This window comes from Micropterus dolomieu, linkage group LG06 (genome assembly GCF_021292245.1).
Source record: "Micropterus dolomieu isolate WLL.071019.BEF.003 ecotype Adirondacks linkage group LG06, ASM2129224v1, whole genome shotgun sequence".
Classification (NCBI taxonomy): domain Eukaryota; kingdom Metazoa; phylum Chordata; class Actinopteri; order Centrarchiformes; family Centrarchidae; genus Micropterus; species Micropterus dolomieu.
Window position 1 is genome coordinate 19,520,996 of NC_060155.1, and position 22,751 is coordinate 19,543,746.

Genomic DNA, 22,751 nt, shown 5'->3' on the forward strand with positions numbered 1-22,751 from the left:
CCCTCCCCAGAGCGGCAGTGCGGCCCTAAAAAAGTACCGGAGTGTACACCGCCAGGACTAAGGTTCCTCCTCTTCCGATGAGAAAGCCAGCTGCATTTTGTGTGGCCACTCTGGGCCATGGATACAACCTTTAGCAGTAGCACAATCTGTTTACTGAGACCGAGCTAATAAAGTGTTGAACTTGGTTAAAGAAACATTTGGCCAGATTGGTAAGTATTCCCTTTAATTTCAACTTGTTTCTTAGGGACGGTCGTCTAAGCGTCTGTTTTTACAGAAATACCAGCAGCCGCTAGCAAGCGGCTAGCTTGCTCCTAGCTAGCTAGCTAGCTAGCGTTAGTTAGCTTCAAAGCGAAAATGACAGAAGAGAGCTGTCATATCAAATTGTAGCAAAGCAAGATTTTTTAAATGACACGGTTTGATAACGGTCACTTTCCCACAGCTTGGGGTTTCGTCATTCACTGCCAAATGTCACTAACGTTAGTGCCGTTTGAAATGTTAACATGAAATTAATTTGCCGGTGTTTTCCCCCGTGTCACTGAGTAACGTTAGTTGAAATCCGAGAACAAAGCTCTATTGTAGGCTAGCGAACTGTTAACATTAACGTTACCGGTATCTTTCTATTTCACCCGACCAGTTCCCCACTTTTAAAATGAGCTTGCATTAACTGCTGTTTAGCCGAATAGGTCCTTTTCAAGTGTTGCAGTGTAATTCTTTCTGTTTTTACATATTTTTCATAATACCACGGAAGCCAAGTTAAGTTAAAGTTTGATGTTAACTGCAGTTTTTTTTTTTTGCAGCTGGCTTCTCCTGTACAGGCACAGTCAGATCTACATTTTGGCTAATATCTATTTAGAAATACACTTCCATCAGTCCACCTCGCACAGATCTCCCTAGCAGGTGCCAGGTTACCGTGTTTAACTGACTCTGGTTATTCACTCTGAGGTATTATCCTGGTTGGTGTATTTGTTGTGAGCTCAGTTTTTCTTATAAACAGAGTAAAGGTGCCTCACCACAGTATCAGACCGGCCTGCCACAACTTTCTCACAATAAGAAAGGCTGCTAAGTGTATGATTTGTTTCCACTACTGTTTGCCTCATACTAATCCCTTACCAAACAGATGGATAAAGGAAGGAATGTGGGGTATTGCCTATATACTGTACTTCACCTTCAGCAGTTGTTTTCATCTTGCCAAAGCCTAAAATGTGAGCGATTGAACAGGAATTATGATCCTCAGTTGTCACTCTGGTCTGCAGTTTCAAAATATGTGGCTACATGTTTAGGAGTCAATATACTTAAGTCTTCATGAAGGATTTATGTTTTTCCTCTTCTCCTTGAGGTACATTTCAATCATTGTGTTGTTGTCTGAGGACTGACATATACAGTAAAATGTAAGTTATCAGTTAGCAAAGGAGACTGGTGCAGGCAATGCCTGGCTGTCCCCGTAGTGTCACCATGGTTATATATGTTTTTTTCTATTTAGATATTTTGATTGCTCTTTCTTACTACTGTACTTTTGTTCAAATGTTACAGGATTGGAGTGTGGCTTGTTGACCAGTGAATGCATAGAGTCAAGAAGGTAAAACTCTGTGACAATAAAGAAGGTATCTGGAAAAGGTACAGTACAAGGTTAATGTTGTATCTCATTGAACTGCTTTGATGCTTCGGAAGATGGATGAATAAACTTTTTAACCAGTTCCCTTAAAGCACTGGTTCCCAAACTTTTTCAGTTCAAGACTGAAAGAGAAATCTTGTGTCTCCTTGGGACCCAAATTTACAAAAATACATCTACAATTACTACAGATAAAGGGCAAAACAAACCATGTTTATAAAATGTATTTATGAATAGTTTTTTCAGATATGCTAGAGTTGGAAAGCCAGATTCACACAAGTATGTTGTACCAAATTGAATCAACACAACTTGAAGGATTCTTCTTTGCAAAAAATATATATATATTTGCACTTTCCCAGATATAGCGAATGTTTCGTTTGGATATAGCTGTTCAATTTATTCATTTTAAAACCTAACCCTCATTATTGAGCACTTCTCCACATATTACACATTGAAGCATCTATAAACTCGTCCTTGTACTTTAGTTTAGGTAATCTGGGTCCCGACCCTAAGTTTGGGAGACATGGCATTAAAGGAATGCACAAGTACAGGTGTGTCTGGGTTTCTGCACCTCCTATCAGTTCTTTCTATTGTCAACATCCAGGTGTGTGACCGTGAGCATGACGGCTGTGGACGGCCTTTCGGACAGCACAGAGGTGGTGGAGATGGAGGATGTGCCATCTCAGTTCTTTGTGGAGAAACACTCTTGGGAGGGCCTCCGTGACATTATCCACTGTAGCAGGAAGTACTCGGGTATGATCGCCAACAAAGCTCCCCATGACTTCCAGTTTGTGCAGAAGAAGGATGAGAATGGACCCCATTCCCACCGGTTGTACTACCTCGGTAAGCTGATTGATGCTTGATGATGGCGCGCAAGATGCATCCGCTTATGATTTGTATTTTCTGTATACCACTCCTTTGTACGTCGTGTTTTCCTCATCATCCAATCAAGATTGCCTCATGATATTAAAACAATCACCATGTTAAAATTCTCTTAATCCAGTTACCACAAGCCCTGTTGTTTGTTGTTGTTGCTGAAGTTGCCTTAGGTTTTTTTATATATTTGCTTACCAGGAATGCCTTACGGAAGCAGAGAGAACTCACTACTCTACTCAGAAATCCCCAAGAAGATCCGGAAAGAGGCCCTCTTAGTGTTATCATGGAAACAGATGCTGGATCACTTCCAGGTGAATTCCCCCTCTCTTTCTGTTTGTGCAGTGCCAATCCCAAATAGCACAGAGTGATGTGTCTCACCATAGTAATAACACATCTCACATTAGTTGTTTTTGAGCTGAACCATTTAATTATTTGGCTGTTACCTTTTCTTGAGTTTCACCAAGAGATCAGCTGTTCCCTAAAGGTGTGAGAGTGTTGCTGTTTTTAGCAACCTGAACCATGTTATGAAACTCGAAAGATTAAGCAATCATGGTATGAGAGGAATGCTTGTTCTGTACAACCATTTTCATTTGATCTGAGGGGAATGTGGATCTGTCAGATAACAGTAATAATACTGTGTATGTTAGCACACACAAATTTGCACCTAACAATTATTTTTTAGATTAGTCGATTAATCTAACGACTGATTTGTTGATTATTCTAAATATATCCGGCACCTAACGATTATTTTGAAAATCGATTAATATAAAAGTTATGTTATCCAAAATAAATTTCAAAAACTTCTCATTAATAATTTAATATGTTATTCAATATTCCTGAAAAAGAGACACATAAACACACGTGTTAAATTAATAATAAAAACAGAAATGAAGGTCATGCAAGTTATAGTTATTCAAGGAAGGTTGAAATCAAGGGCAAATGGACTTAGTTAAAGTTACTCGAAAATGTCAATGTTTCCTCTCTCATCTGAGAGACTTCTTCAGTTATTAACAGACCATATTTGTCAGATGCATATTTGTCATTTTACTGAAGTAATTGTCTTAACTTAAAATGATTATGACATGGATTTATTTAATCACTGGAGCTAGTTAATTACTAACCCTAACCCTGTATTTCTGCATCAGTGTGGGGCAAAGAAAATAACTGAAACAATTAACTGTAATAGACTGTCACGTTAGTTTAAGCCATTTTATCACTCATACGTGGCCATTTAAGTACATGGAGGCGATGAACATTTAAAAATTAAATTTTAAGTGCCTACTAAAAAGAAACACGTTCCTTGTGTTGATCATTGTAGTATATCGTGCTTGTGTGGGGCCAAAAATCACCAGGATTTGCAGTGCCGTCCTGCTCCCGTCTTGACAAGTGCTTACAGAGAAACTTTACCACGTTGTTTGGGGTTCTGTCTAAAATACTCCCGAACCTTAGATGGTCTAAAGCAGATTTTTTCAGGTAATCGATGTATTTTTGTAATTGATTACGTCAATGAATTGCCCCAGCCCTATATTAAAACGTATACATCCGAGCAAACTTGCGTGTAGAAAATCTCTTCCATTTATTCTAAATTTGTACGTCTGATTTCCTGTTGGTTCTCTAAGGCTACACCGCACCAGGGGGCCTACTCTCGAGAGGAGGAGTTGCTGAGAGAGCGTAAACGTCTCGGAGCATTTGGTATCACCTCCTATGACTACCACGCACAGACGGGCCTGTTCCTTTTCCAGGCCAGCAATAGCCTCTTCTACTGTCAGGACGGAGGCAACAATGGCTTCATCGTGAGTACACTGTTTTTTATTCCTTCCGTATGGAATTCTTAAACGAGTTGTCTAGTTGTTGAGTGTTAATCTAAATGTTTTGGTACATGCATTTCAAATATGCTTGTGGCACCATGCTCACCATCTAATGTAACGGATGGGACATAGGAAAGATCATTAATAGACTTACTTTTTCTGTTGGTCAGGGCTTCAGATTTTTTGCTCTTTACATCAAGTTGTTGATCTCTGTGCATTTGCATTTGGATGCAAATGACAGCTCTGCTATAAATTCTGGCTCGAAGAAACACACGATGTAGTGCTTTTTTACGGCTGTCACAGAGATGCAGAATACAGAATATGTTTTGTGGGAATGTTTGAACTTCTAGTCTGTGTAGCAGGTGGTGTTGTCAGCTGGGATACTGTTTTGAGTGTTGAGTGCCTTTATTTTATGAGAGGTGCATTTACAAATATGACCACCTTTGCACTGTATTTGCACATTCCTGTTTGTGCCTTTAGTAACTTTGATAAGCTACTTTAAAGTCCTGTCTCATAGTGTTTGAGGTACAGATTGGGCAGCTAAAATGTCTTTTGCAAACTTATAAAGTTAGTTTGGAGAAAACAGATTGGAGGAGTTGATGAGTATCAGAAAAAGCAAGAACATGATTAATCTTGTTGATTATTTGAAAAGTGACTGAGCTAATTCAATGGTAGTTCTTTTTTATTTGAACAAAAACAACTATTATTTCAAAACATGAGAAGACAGCTGTTGTGACTCTTTTTCGATCAAGGTGCAACTCGCTGTGCTCATTGTACCTTTCCATGTCTGTGAAATGTGTTCATTTGAGAGAATGCATCAAATTGGTCTCTCTTATGTTTTTGCATCCAAAAGTCACTCTGCTGTTTGCCTTTGACTGAATGTATGTGTATATGTATGTGAATGGTGGTTTTAGCAGTCTGTTCCTGTAAAGCCAGTGGAGATCAAGACCCAGTGTTCAGGGACCCGCATGGACCCCAAGATCTGCCCTGGAGACCCTGACTTCATAGCCTTCATCAACAATAACGACCTGTGGATAGCCCACATTAAGACTGGCGAGGAGAGGAGACTCACTTACTGCCACAGAGGTTTGAAGGCTCTGGGTTTTATTTAAGTTGTTTGGTTGGTGTTTTGATTTTAACATGCCATATTCTTTTGAGACAAAAGTTTACAGTATTAGATCATTTGTATGTAATGGACCTGTAAGTTTTTATTCCTAATTTATTTATTTTTTGCAGGTGTGGATAGTGTTAAGGAGGACCCTAAGTCTGCAGGTGTAGCAACGTTTGTCATCCAGGAAGAGTTTGACCGTTTCACTGGCTACTGGTGGGGTCCCTCAGCAGTGGAAGGTCAGCAATTAGTAGCTTAAATACTCATTCACATACTTAAAGAGTACTTTCCTCAATTTAAATACATTTCTCCCCCTGTCAGACCCTAGTGGAGGTAAAACAGTGTACCTGCTGTATGAAGAGGTGGATGAGACGGAAGTAGAGATTATTCATGTTCCATCTCCGGCACTGGAAGAGCGCAAAGCAGATGCGTACAGATATCCCCGCACAGGTCAGTGTAGCCCTATACTGTAGCCCCAGTGAATTGTTTCTTTGGCCTTTTCCTATCATTTTACATTATCCTTATTTCTTTATTTACAGGTAGCAAAAATCCCCAGGCTACCCTCAAATTGGCAGAGATTAAGACGGACCATCAAGGAAGAGTGAGTCTTTCACTATCTTTCCTTGTCTTTTCTTCTCCAAAATGATAATTCAGTGTTCCATATGTTTTTGTATGATTGTACTTACAGATTGTCAGCACGCAAGATAAAGAACTGGCTGTCCCCTTCACCTCTTTGTTTCCTGGGACAGAATATATTGCCCGAGTAGGATGGACGAGTGACGGCAAATAGTGAGTGTTTGGAGTGGAGTGTGGAGTCAATGATGCTGTCATTCTCAAGATAAACCACCATATGATACATGTGGACACAGATAATTTTCTCTTTAGTGTTATGTTAATGATTTTTTTTTCTAATGTAGCAGATGTTTCCATAATAAACTTGTCCTGCCGCAGTAAGGAGTCTTTTAAGATTTATCTGCTCTGTGCCTCCCTAGTGGCTGGGCAGTACTTCTGGACCGCAGTCAGAGAAAACTTCAGCTGGTCCTGCTGCCTCCAGCCCTCTTCATCCCTGTCACAGATGACCCAGCTCAGAGGCAGAAGAGTCTGGAGGCTGTGCCCAATAACACACAGCCATACATAATCTATGAAGAGACCACAGACGTCTGGATTAATGTAGGTCTTTTCATATTGTACACTCTTAGGTTACCTTTTTAAAACTAATATCGGTCCTGTTTCTTATTAATGAATTGTTCTGGTCGGATGTTGTAAGGTTTTCTGCTATAAAGATTCAGTAAATGACTGTTCTTCTCTTTCCACAGGTTCATGATATATTCTATCCGTTTATTCAAACGACAGAAGATGAGTTTACTTTCATTTGGGTGAATGAGTCTAAAACAGGTTTCAGCCATCTGTACAAAATCACATCGTTGTTACAACCTGGCTGCTACCATTGGACAGAGGACTACCAACACATAGAGGGTGAGAGACAAGGAGAGATTTCTGCATTTATTTGAAACGATCCTATCAAATAATCATGTAATCAGGATTTACATCAGAGTGTTCAGTACGTCAAAAACCATGTTGATTCTGTTTTCTGCAGGAGACTTCAAATGTGCAATCAAGGAGGAGGTTACATTGACCAGTGGAGAATGGGAAGTGCTAGCAAGACATGGTTCCAAGGTCAGACAAAGTCAGTCAGTGTGGAATATATAAATTCACACCTATAAAAGACATGCAGGTGTTTAAAGTGCACTCAGAAAATATTTGGACAGTGACATATTTGTTGTCATTTTTGCCCTGTACTCTGAACTCATTGACTTTGAAAGATTTGTCTGAAAGACACCAGGTTAAAGGTATAAAGTGTAAGAGTCGAGACTGCTATCCACCTGTCAAAACTTATAAAAAATAAATAGGGGGAAGCAAATCACATATCAGGTTTCAATGGCCATTAGGTAGTGAGGGCAGTACTGTGCCTCACACAGCAGCACGGTTATGTTTGGGATTAGGGTTTAGATGGAATCAAGTTTTATATTAAATAATGGAATAATTATTATTACAATTTTTTAATAGTTAATAATTAGGGGTGTGACGAGACACTTAACAGATAAGATGAGATTCGAGATTGGGTTCACAAGACGAGACGAGATTTTAACACTATTTAAAAAAAAAAAAAAAAAAAATCTTTAATGCTAAATTATATGAGAATTTTATTAAACACTTTATTTCATGCATTCTGATAAATTGAATAGAATGTTTTTTTTTTTTTTATTTATGTAAAGAGAAACACATAATTCACGTTGCAGGTGACAATTCAATCTATAGCCTAACTGTAACAGAATATAGTGCAGTGCAGTTGATCCACTGGTAGTAAAGTTATCCCCTTCAGATCGTTTGACCGACACAGTTTGGGATTGCATGCTGCATGTGAAACTGAAAGTAACACTGATCAGGCAGAAATCTCACCACAAATCCACACACATGTTAACTTCAGCAGCTCTAATAAAGTGCAACTCAGAAGTCCCAAACTGAGCAGGCTGTGCTTTAGTTGCAAAAACTACCAGTTACACCACTCGTCACAGCCACCTGGACTCACAGCGCGAGCAGTGTGGTTGATTAATATCAAGATGTACTCCAGTGTGGCATCAGCCAGGCGGAGTTGAGCTCCGTGAGTCTTATCAATTATACATTTGTATTTCTCTGCGTGAGAAAATTAATGTATGGCATGACAAGGTGTGAAAAATGTCAATTGCATGGGCCTCGTGAGATAGCTTTTTACCTGACGAGAAATCTCGTCACAATTTAATCTTGATCTTGTGCCGTGAGATCTCGTCACACCCCTATTAATAATAGAATACAACTTAAAGGTATATCTACCTCAAGGCACATTCCATATTCCGGATTTTTCCCCCCACGATTCATTTTCACACCAGCAGGTGTCTGCATGCCAGCTTGTTAAAGACGTAACCCATCAAACTATCGAAACAACATGGTAACGAATGACATCTACACTTGTGTGTTCACTGTTGCTTTACCTGGTTCATGCTTGTAAAAACAAATCCACCTTGTCCGTCACTTGTAATATATTACCATGTTTTTACCAAGGGAAGTCTATGTGAGGAAAACACGTCTTACCTTGCCACGCCCCCCCTCCCCTCTATCCGGTGCCATCGTCCATCCTGATGTTTTATTGCACACATCGTCATTTTTTATTCTCTCTCTCTCTCGACATCTTAAGAGCACTTGTGTACTAACATCTCATCTCACTTCTACTACTACTACTTCTATATTAAAACATACCCAAGACTAGAAGTCAGCTTTTTCTTTAAACATAATACAGAATTTAAGAAATCAGTTTTTACATAGTGTTACATAGTCATGTTTACAGTGTCACGCCTGGCCCTCGCTGCCATAGTCTTTTCATTTCCTTTTCCTGTTTCTGTTTTCTCTCTCTTGCTAGATCTGGGTGAACGAGTCATCAAAGTTGGTGTACTTCCAGGGCACTAGAGACACTCCTCTGGAGCACCACCTCTATGTGGTCAGCTGTGAATCACCTGGAGATGTGGTCAGACTAACCAAGCCTGGCTTCTCTCATAGCTGCTCTGTTAGTCAGGTAAAGCCAGTCATTTGTTCACCTACTCATCCAAATACACACATGCACATTTCATTTGTCCATTCATTTAATCTCTCATCCAGCTGTTTATCTATCCATAGATGGATAAATAGCTCATCCAACAAACAATGTTGCTTACAAATATTCCTTTAATACCTTTTTTTGGTGGGTAGTGACAGTAATATTTATAATATATTGTATAAATAAAGTTAATGCTTTAGTAAAGGAAATGGTAATGGTAGAAATATTTTCCCACAGCATGGTTCAAAAAGTGAGGCAGAGTGTATATTTTCTCACATCAGTGACACATTTTAATTGTCAAATGTGAATTAAAAGGTTATATGCAAATATTGTGACCTAAAATAGAAAAGATCAGAACAAAGGACTTTTATCTGACTATTGGGGTAAGGTGCAGATTGTGGTTTAGTGTGAGTGCAGCAAACAGAAGATTTGGAATAGTTTTTAGCAGATCAGAGAGATTAGCTGCTTAAGAATAATAAAAGTTAAAGCACCTTGGAAACCTGAGGAAAGCTCCCAAAGCCAGTGATTGGTTGATAATCTGCAGTATATGGGATAAATGTTCTCTGTCTGTCATCGGTGTTTTACACTGACATGTTGGGCTTTACCACACAGATATTTGTAGTATGTGGTGTAGAATTGCAATTGCATCCCTCTGCCTTTCTGTTCCTAACTTTCCTAAATTTTCTGTTTGTTATACTGCTTCCCTGTCTTATTTTGTATATAATTCTTTATATTTTCTTAATATACTCACATCTCTCCCACTGTCACTCTGCAGAACTTTGACTTTTTCGTCAGCCACTACAGTAACGTGAGTACGCCTCCGTGTGTTCACGTCTACAAACTGACCAGCTCAGAAGGTGACCCACTACACATGGTACCTGAGTTTTGGGCCAGCATGATGGAATCACCAGGTAAACGGGATGCAATGTAACCAACCAGCCATACAATAGTTCTCTTAATGATTCAATGTGCAGAGTTTTTATTGACATGATTGGGCTCACTCAGCTTTTCTTTGAGAGTAGTCCGGCCAAATGTAAAGGTTGACCAAATATCTGTGGTTTTATTTTTGGAACAATCAATAGAGTCGAGTCTGTGGGGGAAAGTTGAGGTCTGGCTTTGATTAGATCAAGGACAGTCAGTTTGATCTACAGTGGCGTCCTCCAGACGATCCTGACTGCAATTGGATAATATGCTAATAGATTCATGGTGAGCGCTTTGTGTTCGAGTTGATTGTCGTTACGATTCATTATAATGTACCACTAGTGAGAAGGCAAGTCTTTACTGTCTTGTTGAGTCTTTACGTGTGTTTCTGCTTTAGCAGAGCAATTACCACCCTAACACAGATGAACCCCCCAGTTCCAGTGTGTCATTTACTTTTCACAAGAAAATGCATCACAATCTAATGCCAAATAAATAATTTGGGCTGTGCAAAACTAGTACTTTTTTTTTTTTTTTAATGCACTTAATTGAATCCGCTGTACAATTTGTGTGCTTTCATGTATTGTTTTGCAGACCCTTTTATTTTGGTCAGGTTTCACTAGGAGTTGACCTACAATCCATGATAGATTTGGATCTTGCTACATAATGACTGCGTGTGTTAATATGTCTTCCAGGTTGCCCAGGAGATTATAGTCCGCCTGAGATTTTTGACTTTCCAGGAAAGTCAGGCTTCCAGCTTTATGGGATGGTATATAAACCTCATAACCTGCAGCCAGGCAGGAAACACCCAACTGTTCTCTTTGTGTATGGAGGCCCGCAGGTTTGTGGATCTTATTTCTGTGTTAGTGGTACTTTGAACCTGTTTTACTGTGTAAATTAAGACAAAAAAAGCCATTTAGGACAACATTCTGCGTCTGTATGTGTATTTAGGTGCAGCTGGTGAACAACTCCTTCAAGGGGATGAAGTACCTCCGTCTGAACACGCTGGCCTCTCTAGGGTATGCTGTGGTTGTCATTGATGGGAGGGGTTCCTGTCAGAGGGGCCTTGAATTTGAAGGAGCGCTGAAAAACAAAATGGTAAAGTAAGAGTCGGATAATTAAATCAATTCAGTATGCGCATTTAAACAGTCTTGTAAGGTAACCACAAAAAGATCTCCAATTGCCAGGTTAAAAAAGACTTTAATTTGCCTTTGTCTCAGGGTCAGGTGGAGATTGAAGACCAGGTGGAGGGGCTGCAGTACGTGGCGGAGAAGTTCAACTTTGTGGACCTGAGCCGTGTTGCTATTCACGGCTGGTCCTATGGCGGTTTCCTCTCTCTCATGGGCCTCATCCAGCGACCCAATGTCTTCAAGGTTAGGAGGGTTTTTAGTACATCAGCACTTCTTTTATCCTTTTTATTTGAACCCTTTAACCATGCACTCGCTTTCTAACAGTTAGCATTCTCTTCTGCCTCTTTTTGAAAGAATTAAAAAGCATAGTTTATATCTAGTGTCACTAATGTAGTCCACTTTAAACAGAATTCATTTCTGAATTCCTGAAGTATTGAGTCTCAAAACTAAACTTGTGATGTAGTTTCTCCTTACATCCACATGGTGTCGGTGTTGTACAATGTACTGGCTGATGTAGCCTTCATTCAGTTAGGAGATTTGCAGATATTTCCTGGTGGGCGAGAGGGATTGTGAGTTTAATTTTGTGTACCAGTGTGTTGGGGAAAGAGCCAGGCTCGTTGGCATGGCAGTCAGAGAGCATACTCAACTGTAGTGACAGTACTCCATCACACAATGTTAGTTTTAGCCAACTGAGCCATAACGTCAGAATCTACTGTAGAAAACCACCACCTGGCTCCTGTACCATATTTGGACCTCGATTATAACTGCTTGCCATTCTAGTTCATTCTTTATTTTACATTCTTTTTTCACCTGACTACATTGTGCTTCCCTGCTAGTTGGCTATTGCCGGTGCCCCGGTGACTGTGTGGATGGCCTACGACACCGGCTACACAGAGCGTTACATGGATGTGCCTGAGAACAACCAGCAGGGCTACGAGGAAGGCTCTGTGGCGCTGCACGTGGACAAGCTGCCCAGCGAGTCAGTACACACACTTATCTGAACACGCTATAACGCCTGTTTGCCTGAATTAGCAGTTCTTTGATTTTAGTGCTTGAAGCTTCTAAATTTTAAGATATTATTGCACCTAAAAGCAATACTGCATGTGCCGTCTAATCAGATAGATGTTTGTATGCGTTGCATTATGGCTGCAGGGTACTTTTTCTGTTTCCTGTCAAGTCATGCCTCAGTCAATCTCGTGTATGAACCAAAAACGTTATGACATGGTGATGGCATTGTTAAAACATTTATGTCTCGGGTCATCCTTGACCTAAAATGTGATCATGACATTTTGAATCGAAAGCAGTGCTTTAAGAAAATGTGTCCATGTCTGTGTAGCTAGTATTTTTTTTTAAATGCACTTTCAGGTCTGTTCATGTTTAGTGTACACGTTAGATCCTTCCACGGATACTTGAAAATCAAAAACAATTAGGGCTTCATCGTTTTTAAGATTTGAGGTGGCTGGCTAAGTCCAGCTTCAGTGTTTAGGAACATTTTCATGTACCAATCATAATGAAATCAGGAGTCTTTACTATTGGGCAACATGTGTTATTTCAAGAAGTGCAGTGTATTTCTTATAAATGGAAGCCTATAGTTTTTGAAACCATGTAATCCTTGTCATTCCAGGCCCAACCGTTTGCTGATTCTCCATGGATTTCTAGATGAGAATGTGCACTTTTTCCACACCAATTTCCTAGTGTCACAGATAATCCGTGCTGGGAAGCCCTACCAGCTTCAGGTTAGCATTGCAAATGTTATTCCACACAACGTAACACATCTTTCTGAAGTTTTGATATGAAATTTCTCTATACTAGGTTGATGAAATTTGCATACGTTTTCAGCATAAATGTTGATCTGTGAAGTACCCGAGTATGCTTTCTGCTCTCCATAAATATACCAAACCAACAAATAAATGTGTTAGGTATATTGGCTTAGACCACCGTAATCTTTAATGGTAGTAAAGTACAGGAGATGAACCAAATTCAGGATTGTATACTAAGAATGACACTTTCCAAAGCAGATTTTACAGGATACACATGTAATACACATCACTGTGTAATTTGGTTGCACCATTTCAATTTTCCAGGTATACCCCAACGAGCGACACAGTATTCGTTGCCCAGAGTCTGGAGAGCACTACGAGATAATGCTGCTGCACTTTCTACAACAATACCTCTAAAATGAGACAACAGAGGAGAAGTGAAGTCTAGTTCCCCCTCTGTCTTCCTTGACCCCTCCAGTACACTGCTCATCTTTACTCTCGCTGACCTCCTCACCCTATCCGTTCGCCCCATCGAGAGACTATCAGACACTCTGCAGCCACTAGCCACTCTCTCCTATGAACTAGTCACGTAACTTCCCCATTATACTTCCCTCTTTCGCTCGCTTGTTCTGTTACTCACTTGCTCGCTGTGTCTCCTCCATGCCCTCCCCCCGGTGTACAGTCTGGGTTATGGTTTACGAGCACAGAGATTTGGTGTTTCACCCTGAAAGCTGAACAAAGACAAGGACATACGGAGGAATATTTGCAGGCTGTGTCACATTGACTCATCGCTCACCCACTTCCCCGTCTCTGCAACCATGATGGTTTTTGCCAAATGTTATCGTGTTGTTTTCCCCCTTGCTCCACCTGTTTTATTCATTTGAGTCAGTGGTAGGAATGGGGTTACAGTTCACACATATGAAATGGAATCTATATACATATTCGCAGACATGAGCTCAAACACTATATACACATCTAAAAGACAGTTTATCTCGTACGCAGACACTCACAAGCACACAAACACAGAATTGCAAAATCCATACATACTGGGAGTGTGCATCTTGCGGCCTGTGTAACGATGAAGAAAGGTAGAAAACCGAGACTCTTCCTCTGTGCACTTGTTTTAAGTGTGTGTTGTTTAAAATAAAACATTTTTATGTTTTTTTTTTATTATTCTTTTTTAATGAGTTCTGACAGAAGCCGCTCATTGATATTTTTGCGCCATTTTCTCCCGTCACATTACATTGCTCGAGATGTCTGCTTGCCTTCTTCAAACATAATTTATATTTGCCAAAGTACCTCTTGACTCTTGATCATGCTGGTATTTCCTTTTTTTACTGCAATAAAGACAACAGGAGGGTGAGCATTGGAGTCTTACAACAGCTTTGTACCACCAGAATACAATTTGTACATGATAATGAATAAATGTATGAATCAATCACAAGCTCTGTTTTACTACAGTAGTCTTTTTCAAGTAGTTACAAATAATGCATGTTACACAGGTGCAGCATGTGTTGCTCTGTTAGGTGCAAATGTGTTTTGCATATTAAAATCGACTTTAACACTTCATTATACTCCGCCTGATGTCCTGTTCACATCAGAGCTGTACCTGACCAAAACGCAATATTGCTACAACAAGGGCTTTCAACCACTCCAAACCTTGCACAAGTGAATCAGCAGATGTTGGTCGTTTTGGCCACTTCCTCTGTGGACAGCACAGTTGTCATGGTAATATTTTAATAGTGGTGTACTCCTCGGAGGTGAGTGATGCCTAACCTTGATCTGATAATGCCACAGAAGTGTCATAATGCATTCTGCTACCCTTATTTAAAATCACGGATTCTGTACAGAGGAATACTGCCCAGCCTCAGTGTGAAACATCACCAAGCAGGTGTCTAGCATTGCAGTGTTGAGGATTTTAACACAAGGTTTGTTGAGGTAGTCACCTGCCATGCTCCACATTGCAGCCAGGCACCAAGTCCCCACAGTTTTAAATCACCTATTGGTTGACAGCCAGGCATTGACTTTCATTGGCTGTACTGGCACCCTGAAGGGAAAGGTCAGACCACACTCTTATCAGATCAGCTGTTACAGAGGTTGATCCTGAACCATTTGTCAGTGCTCGAAGGATCATTGTGGATGAAGCACATTAACAGTAAGCCCATCAAGGAACTAGAAAGTGGTGCAATGAGAAATTCAAGCTGACACCTTGAAGCTCCTGAAGTTTGCTTCCACGTAATGTGATTAAGCTGCTAAAATCTAAGATATAAGACATCTGCCACGTGTGGTGCAATGAGATGGTTTAGTTTAATATTTGTTTGCATTGTTGTTTTCAGTTTAGTGTTTTATGCTTGGATACTATAAGTTGTACTTGTTGCAGACTTATGCACACAATACATGGACAAAAGGCAATATTAGTTAAAATCAATTTTATTGACTCAATATGCCCATAAAATGGTTATTTTCTCTTTAAAAAAACTATTTTACAACTGGCAAATACAACAAAGACAATATAAATTACAAACAGGCAGCACCAGAAATATATGTGTGTGTGTGTATGTATATATATATATAGATAGATACTTTACGGCATTTAAATAAGAAAAAGAAACATCTACAATAAAACTCTCAAGTCATCAGGACAACAGATAGTGTCACAACAAATCAGTAACAGTCAGACATTCCTTCATACACTATGTACAAAACCATGTCTCTCATCTTAAAAGAAGTCAATATGACTTATCAAAGCTTCCACAGAGAAAGGAAAGTCAGTGAAGAATATTACATACATACATTAATTTGATTCAAAATTGCAGGCAGAATATATATTGTACAAAAGGCTGAAATGGTTTTCAGTGCCTCATGAACTGCTCTCCGAAATCAGTTTCTGCATCGTAATCCTAGTTTACAGTGATTTATAACTTTACATAATGCTTTTCAACACTAATCTCAACATGTTCATGTGGAAAAGGATTTTTTTTTAATTAAGTCACCATTTGGTCCACACCATTGGGTTTAAAAAGCTTGCTTAATCTGCCTGCATTTCACTCCTCCATGCGTTCTTTACAAAATAAGAGCAGTTCTTCTGTTTTTGTGCTGACAGTGCTGTTTACCTGCTACAAAACCACATTCAGACTCAACAAAAGCCCGCATACACAGTTGACACCACATGTCTGGTGATGAGTCTCGACTTGTTGGAAATCCTTTGTGGCTTACAGCACTGTGATGAGCTGGGACTCGCCCTGTGATGCTCTCCTCACTAGGGGCCCCTGCTTCATGCCAACAGGAGGAATAAACTGCAATGGTACAACATGTGAAAAATTTGCAACTGTACGTTTAAGTTTTGTCCATTTTTCCATCTGTGGCTTTAGGTGCAGGGCAGGAATCTACTTGTCTCACAGAGCACACTGCAGTGGAAACATGGAACTCATTTAATGTGAGGTCTTCTGGCTTCTCTTTCCTTGCAGGGAAACAACCAGGGAAAATGGAAAACTCTACCTCATCAACTGAGTACCAAAAAAAGAAAGAATAGTCCAAAATCTACTTCTTTCTCCCCCGTTCTCTTTGTCTCAACTTTTTCTTTGAGTCTCTTTTTATAGTTTATGACTTGTTTTCAATTGCAGCAGGGGCGATCATCATCACGCTGGACTTCAGAGGGTAATAGCGGCCCCTCCAGGTCTTCCAAAAGATGCCCTGCTTCCTCTGGTGCCGCTGCTTAGGAGGAGGGCTTTGGAAGTATCTACCATTTAAGTTGGAGCGTCCACAATTACTGAACCACCAGCCACCTAGGAAGAGAAAGGACAATAGCAGATTAGGTGCTGCCTTCAAGTTCTATCCCAAATTTGGAAAATAAACTGAGGCTTCTTATCAAGGTGACTTCCAATTAAAACGTACCTGAAAGGTGCTTGGCACAGTTGGTGTCATTTTTCTGGTCGTTGTCTTGGTCACGGGTGGAAAAAGGCAAGCCTGAGGTGGCGTCAGTCCCCAGAGAACTCTCCAAGGTGCTAAAAGCGTCGGTCTCCTGAATCTGGAGCGAGTATTTGGTTTCCTCGCCGCCCAGACTGAAGGGGAGGCGGAGAGACGCTAAATCATCACTCCAATCGGAGACCTTGATGTTGAGGATGTAGCCACCATCTTTAGCAATGGAGTGGATCTTTTCTAGACCAAGCCAGAACTCTCCTGGAGAAGAAGACATAGAGAAGAAGAGAAATGGTGAGAAAACTACCCAGAGCTGAGGAACGTTTGCCTTTGTTCTATTTTAAGCTCGTCAGTGATAAGATGCTTTTGCAGGCCAGGTCCTTCTCTCTGCAGTGATAGTAAAAGACAGTAATACGATGTGCACTACTCTGATCTTAGCCAACTTGCCGGCTAGCTCTTGTCCTGTCCAGTTTTGCAATTACTGAGAGTGAAATCAAAGTCAAAAGAGCATTTACCATTCAGGCTGCCAAAGCCGTTCTCGTAGGCCTGCCATAGTTGATCAAAGTCCACTGAGCCATCTTGGCGCCTTTGGATCACTGTCCATCCACCCTCTAGACAGGAAGACGGAAAATGGTTGATCAGAAAAGATTGCATGAACCATAACAGCAGCTTCTTGTGCAGTTTGGAGACTGAACTATTTTTCTGTTTCAGTCTGTCACTGATTGTCTAAGTAGTTAGCAATTGTTGGCCATCCTGCACAGAGCAGGACACAAAGCACAAAATGGGAAGACTTTTTACTACACATACCAGCTGACATCTCACAGAAGACATTGAAGGGCTCTGTGTTTATTGGCTTGATGGTGTAGACCCCACTGGTGGTCTCTCCTCTCAGAAACAGCTCATGACAATCTGATGCCATTTCTAGGAGAAGAACAAAGTGGGGGGAAAAAACAACAATGTTGAGACAAACAGCTCTGTACAATGTTACTGCTATTTATACATTACACATTTAACATTGACATTTTTGGCATCATCTTCATCCCACCGGAACTTTGCATTGTTATTGTGACAAACAGGTAAAACCAGTTTGTAAAATTGAAGCTGAATGTTTTCTGGCTCACTGCCAAAGTCTTAAAATGTTTCTTGTTTTGAAGCAATTTTAAATACTATTTTGGCATGCATGCTTTTTTAAAAAGGGGCATTTGTGAATCCGAGCTTGTTTACTCCATCCAGCATCCATTAGTGGTCATTCAGAGTTAGGGAACCTCTCAGCGAAAGGTTTCTCTGCGCTGCAAGAGCCGACTGTTTGCAAATATGACTATCGTTTCAAGTGAGCTTATCAACAAGTCTGGAGATATAAATGTTTTCCCGATAAAGCCTTTGACTTAGCCTTAACAAGAGGGAGATGGTGAGTGAGAACTTCTTTCTCTGTTATAAATATGACCTTTCTCCCAGTTCCCAAGCAGATTTTCCTCTTTACGGCTGCTTGCCCTTCCAGGCTATTGAGTTACACACTACTACCCTTTACATTCCTCAGCCCCCTCCTCCCCGTCCCAGATCCCCCTCCTCTCTGGCTCGTCACACCTCCTTCACGTGCACAACAGTCGGTGACGCAGGGGTGCATGGCTGGTGCATGGCCAGTGCATGGCTGGTGCATGCTTGAGGAGTGATCAGAGGGTGCTGAAGGGGGAATAGGGACTGTGTTTGTAAAGGGCCAGGGGCAGTAAGACAAAGCAGGGGAGCCAACTGGAGCTGCCATGTGCCTAATGAGGCACAAGACTAACAGCGCCTCTTCAATAATCCTTTTTACCATGAATGACATCATCACCTGACATCAAATATATTTAAAAAATGTCAATAAAATGTAACTTTTCGTTTTTTTATTATTATTTGTGGTCAGGGGTTCTCCTGAACTTTGGCACACTTCTTATTCCTTACAATGGGATAGAAGCAAGAGAGGGAGGTGGGGGGTTTGTGTGTAGGGATGGGGGAGGAGAGGTGAGGATGACTGAAGACGAGATGGAGGAGGAGGGGGTGGAAGGATGTCTGACTCCTTGACAGATCTAGGGGAAAGGTTGCTCATTATTGAGGGATATACAAATGTTTGTTTTACACAAAAAGGTGGGAAGTCTTAAAAGGGAGGTGGGATATCTGTACAAAGTTCACAGATAAATATAGACAGCCTTTTCCCATTTTCCCTCTGTTTTTTTTCTTGGCTCAGGCACAAGGACAGTAATCTGAGGAACCCTGCATGCTAGATTTGCACAAAGCCTCCCTTTGCCTTTTCCAGGTTCCCGTCTCCACCCCCTCCAACAACAGAAATGATCAGTGAGTAATCCTGTTGAGCTGTGTGACCCTGACTGAATGCTCTCAGAGACCAGCGAACTTTCCCCCAGTTGAAACCTTGCCAGACAAACTTGTCTCTTTTTTCCTCATTCCACAAATCCTGCTGATGTCAGAGCTCTGAGGTGTTATTGTGATTTGTACTGGCTGACTGGTGTTCACCTTTCACCTACTTCTGTGGCAATCGGAAACAGAGGTTTGACTTGAAAATTTAGTCTAAGTTTTATTGATCTATAATTATTAAAAATCTACTATTTCAATGTGCACTTTAAGTGTGTATCCAGTCCAGGACAGTGTGGATGAAACTGCTGATCCAGTCAGTTAAGTGTAATACACAGTATGAAGGGCATTCTGACAGTGTTCATTTCCATTTCTCTTTGAAAGTACTTTATGTGGTGTTGACTGAAATAAAATGAATGATAAATATTTTAGTTCATATTCCTGAAAAGTAGGAAGCCTAATTAACATTTTGAAATAACTTAAAATAACTTTGTTTTTGTTTTTTTTACTAATTTAACTGTGTAAAGTTATCTTGTATTAGCTGAGTAATGTCATTAGGATTTCACGGGCTTAAAGGCACAGCTTCAGCAAAAAGTCCACCAGCTGATATTTCTGGCGTCACGCTGAGCAGAGAAGCGTGATTAGATTCCTTGATTTTAATTGCTAGTGATTTAAGCGTCTTTATGGTCTGACTAAACAGATGGCCTGCCACATTTGGCGTCAGATTTTGTTCAGTCGACTTAAGACAGTGCCAACAGGGGATGTTGGACGTCTTTCTGGCTTTACTTACCGACTGGTGAGTCGCGTTGCTCCGCGGCGCCACTTTGCTCGGAGCCGTCAGTGTTGCTGCTCCGCAAGGCTGGTCTCTGTCGTGACTGTTGGATCTGAAAAGAAGTTACGAACCACTTATGAGATTGCCGAAAATGTGACAAAATAATAATAATAAAAAAAACTATTACTCTGATGTGGGATGCAGAACCGTTTGTTTGCAAGCTGTGTGAGTAATTGTAACGCTTCCTCACCTGACTTTGCAACGTCCTGATGCGCACATTCTGCTTGTCAAGCTTCTCCTGCTGGAGTCTGATCCTCTCCACCAGATGATCAATGCGCCTGTTCTGAGCCTCTAGCATCAGCTGACAGAAAAATAACAAGATACCACATTTTTAGCAATGTATCAACTTTTATTCCCGTCTGTGCGTACAAATGTGCCCATGGCGCTTTTTAACTTTAAAAGACATCGCCAAATACACACCACAGTCTACATAACACACAGGCCACCTGCAGGATTTCATTGAAAAGCCTGAGACAAAAAGATCCCAAGACACATGTCCACCCCTTTATGACAGGCATATGCTTTCCAACCGACAGTGGTGCGGTTATGTAACTCCCTCATAGCGCGGGATTTTCCACCACACTATAAAGCCTTCAGGCTGACAAACTGCATTGTTAACGTAGACCAGCAAAGAAAGCACAACTGTCACACGCGCCCCTTCCACCACTCTCCAGGTTGTAAAATGTCACAGCTGTGAAAATTATTAACACATTCTTGTAGCTGATGCGTACAGACTATACTTTTAGTGTTTCCCTGCACGTACTTCACGTCCCTTCTTGTGCTGGCTTGCCCCCCCCCCCCCCCCAAAAAAATACACTACGCCCACCACCCCAATGCTTGTCCTCTGTGCATTTGGATTTAGTGCCTTTCAGCTCATGGAAAAAGCACACTGTTGCGTACACCCAATTTAACCATCTACCATCTAGAGTCTTTAACCATCTTACTGCAGTACATAAAAACACTTTGCACTTCTCTGTGGGGGCTTTATGGTATAATATCTTGACGTAATGAACATAGGAATAATATTTTGAATACACTGGAAAGCCTCTTTTTGACAACCCCACCATCCCTCTGATAACACGATTCTGCCTTCCCCAAGAAATTATCATAATCAAAAACCTAAGTCAGAAGCTCTTGTATCCTTACCTGGATGTTACGAGCATCACTGTTGTTCTTGGCACCGGTGTTCGTGTCAGCCAGCATCGTCTCTCCCTGCAGCATGCTGTCCACCCTCTCTTCCAGCCGGCTCATCCTCTCGCTCATCGTCCTCCTCTCCTGCTGCATCTCCTCCGCCTTCTCCCTCAGCCCTGCTGTGACATTCAGCAGCTGCCCCTCTCTGTCCTCCAGTCCATGGGCACGAGCTTTCAGGGCCTCCCCCTCTACTCTCAGTTTCTGGCCTTCCTTCCCCAGCTCGGCCACGGTGCGATTGAAGACCTTCAGCTTGCTGGAAATGTCCCTCATCTGGACTTTGGTTTTGTCCACGTGCTCCTTCAGGCCCTGGCCCAGCTGCAGTAGCCCATGGGCAATGACATTTACATCATCCCACGCTGCATACTGTACACGCTTCTCCTTGGCAGCACTGCCGGAGGGTGAGCCCCCTTTCCTCTCGAAAGGGAAACCTGTGGCCATGAGCACCACCAGGCAGAGAGTCAGAGTTGCCAGTGTTGTCTTCATTGCTGTCGTTGTCCTAAGCTGTTGAAATGTTGCTGTAAATTTAGTTTTTTCCTGATGCAGAAGGGTGCAGTGTCCTGTCCTGTCTTCTTGAGTCAGCATTAAGAGCTCAAGCTTCAGGCTCGACAGTTATAGCACTACTGTTATATAGCTTCCCAGCCCTCAAGTCAAGCTATGAGCTGCCTGCCATTGGCCAGCCGAGGAGAGGGAGGGGTGCAGTCACTCTCAGGTTTCTGTCCCTCCTTCACCTCTCTATTAAATATTCATGTCAGAGGCGGAGGAGGACATGATATAACAAAAAGATTGTCTTTCATCTCCGCACTGTGGGAGACGGGGTCTACATTATCTTCTGCCGGGAAAGTAAACGGTGATATCCGCAGCAGTGAAACAAACGTCTTCATTTATTGTGAAATGTTGCTGAAACGGCCGAATTCCCGGATTCAAGGATTGCGTGACTTTTGCGGTAGCCAAACCTGCACAAATAAGGCAAAAACAAACCCTTAAAGGAATCCGTAAGGAGTTGGCAACTCATTTGCATGTAGGCCTAGGCCTATTTAAATTATAGGCTACATTGTCCCTTTCTATGCAAATGAGCCTCATTGCAAAAACGTGAAAGCCACGAACACCAGCGTTAATAGCGCAGTTAGAGTGAACTTATTACCGTCTTCGGAGAGTTGGTGTTAACTGAAGCTCATTTTAAAAGGGTGTCACAACCAAACTTTTAAGTGACCATGGCAGCGGTGATTGTAGCCAGGCGAAGCATCAGCGCACAGGTGGCACAGACAGTAGGCTACAATACCTGATAATAACCACGATGGAATGAAGCTGGGAAACAAGATAAAACCAGAGTAGAGAAAACTGCTCTCCGTGCGCTCAGACGCATGAGGGGGAACGCACAATTAAAGCATCTCAAATAACAATCACTCTGACAAAACACTCCGTGAGTCATAGAAAAGCGAGCAAAATCCCGCAGGTTGAAATGAATGAAAGAGCAGGGGGAGTAAATGGACAATTAGAATAATTATAATTATGATTAGAATAAGTTCTCTTTCAAATTTCAAATATTTTGACATTTGAGTGGATTTATAACATTAAAGATTTCTGACTCACATGTTGCATGGCCATGTCGTGTGATCGTCTATTTCGATAG

General features: G+C 41.3%; 2 protein-coding genes across 5 annotated transcripts; one reads left to right on the forward strand and one right to left on the reverse strand.

Annotated features, from left to right (window-relative positions):
* Window positions 1-52: 52 nt before the first annotated feature.
* Window positions 53-14,281, forward strand: LOC123972431 (dipeptidyl peptidase 9-like). Of its 4 annotated transcripts, none has more exons than XM_046051933.1 (21): window positions 53-209; window positions 1,531-1,614; window positions 2,214-2,452; window positions 2,684-2,796; window positions 4,105-4,278; window positions 5,208-5,379; window positions 5,530-5,640; window positions 5,723-5,851; window positions 5,941-6,002; window positions 6,090-6,190; window positions 6,394-6,571; window positions 6,718-6,877; window positions 6,999-7,078; window positions 8,856-9,008; window positions 9,805-9,940; window positions 10,643-10,788; window positions 10,899-11,045; window positions 11,168-11,320; window positions 11,914-12,056; window positions 12,702-12,813; window positions 13,162-14,281. In XM_046051933.1, exons 2-21 carry the CDS (start codon window positions 1,559-1,561, stop codon window positions 13,252-13,254), a joined length of 2,658 nt encoding a protein of 885 aa, XP_045907889.1. In that variant the 5' UTR covers window positions 53-209; window positions 1,531-1,558; the 3' UTR covers window positions 13,255-14,281. The 4 variants fall into 4 exon arrangements, with proteins under 4 accessions (XP_045907889.1, XP_045907890.1, XP_045907892.1 ...); XM_046051934.1 differs by having other exon boundaries at window positions 5,211-5,379; XM_046051936.1 differs by having other exon boundaries at window positions 93-209; window positions 1,531-1,601.
* Window positions 14,282-15,251: 970 nt separating this feature from the next.
* angptl4 (angiopoietin-like 4) lies at window positions 15,252-21,710 on the reverse strand. Its single transcript, XM_046052554.1, has 7 exons — window positions 21,077-21,710; window positions 20,121-20,231; window positions 19,889-19,982; window positions 17,563-17,676; window positions 17,271-17,366; window positions 16,732-17,016; window positions 15,252-16,622 (listed from the first exon to the last, which is right to left on the reverse strand). Exons 1-7 carry the CDS (start codon window positions 21,701-21,703, stop codon window positions 16,438-16,440), a joined length of 1,512 nt encoding a protein of 503 aa, XP_045908510.1. The 5' UTR covers window positions 21,704-21,710; the 3' UTR covers window positions 15,252-16,437.
* Between the last annotated feature and the right edge of the window lie 1,041 nt (window positions 21,711-22,751).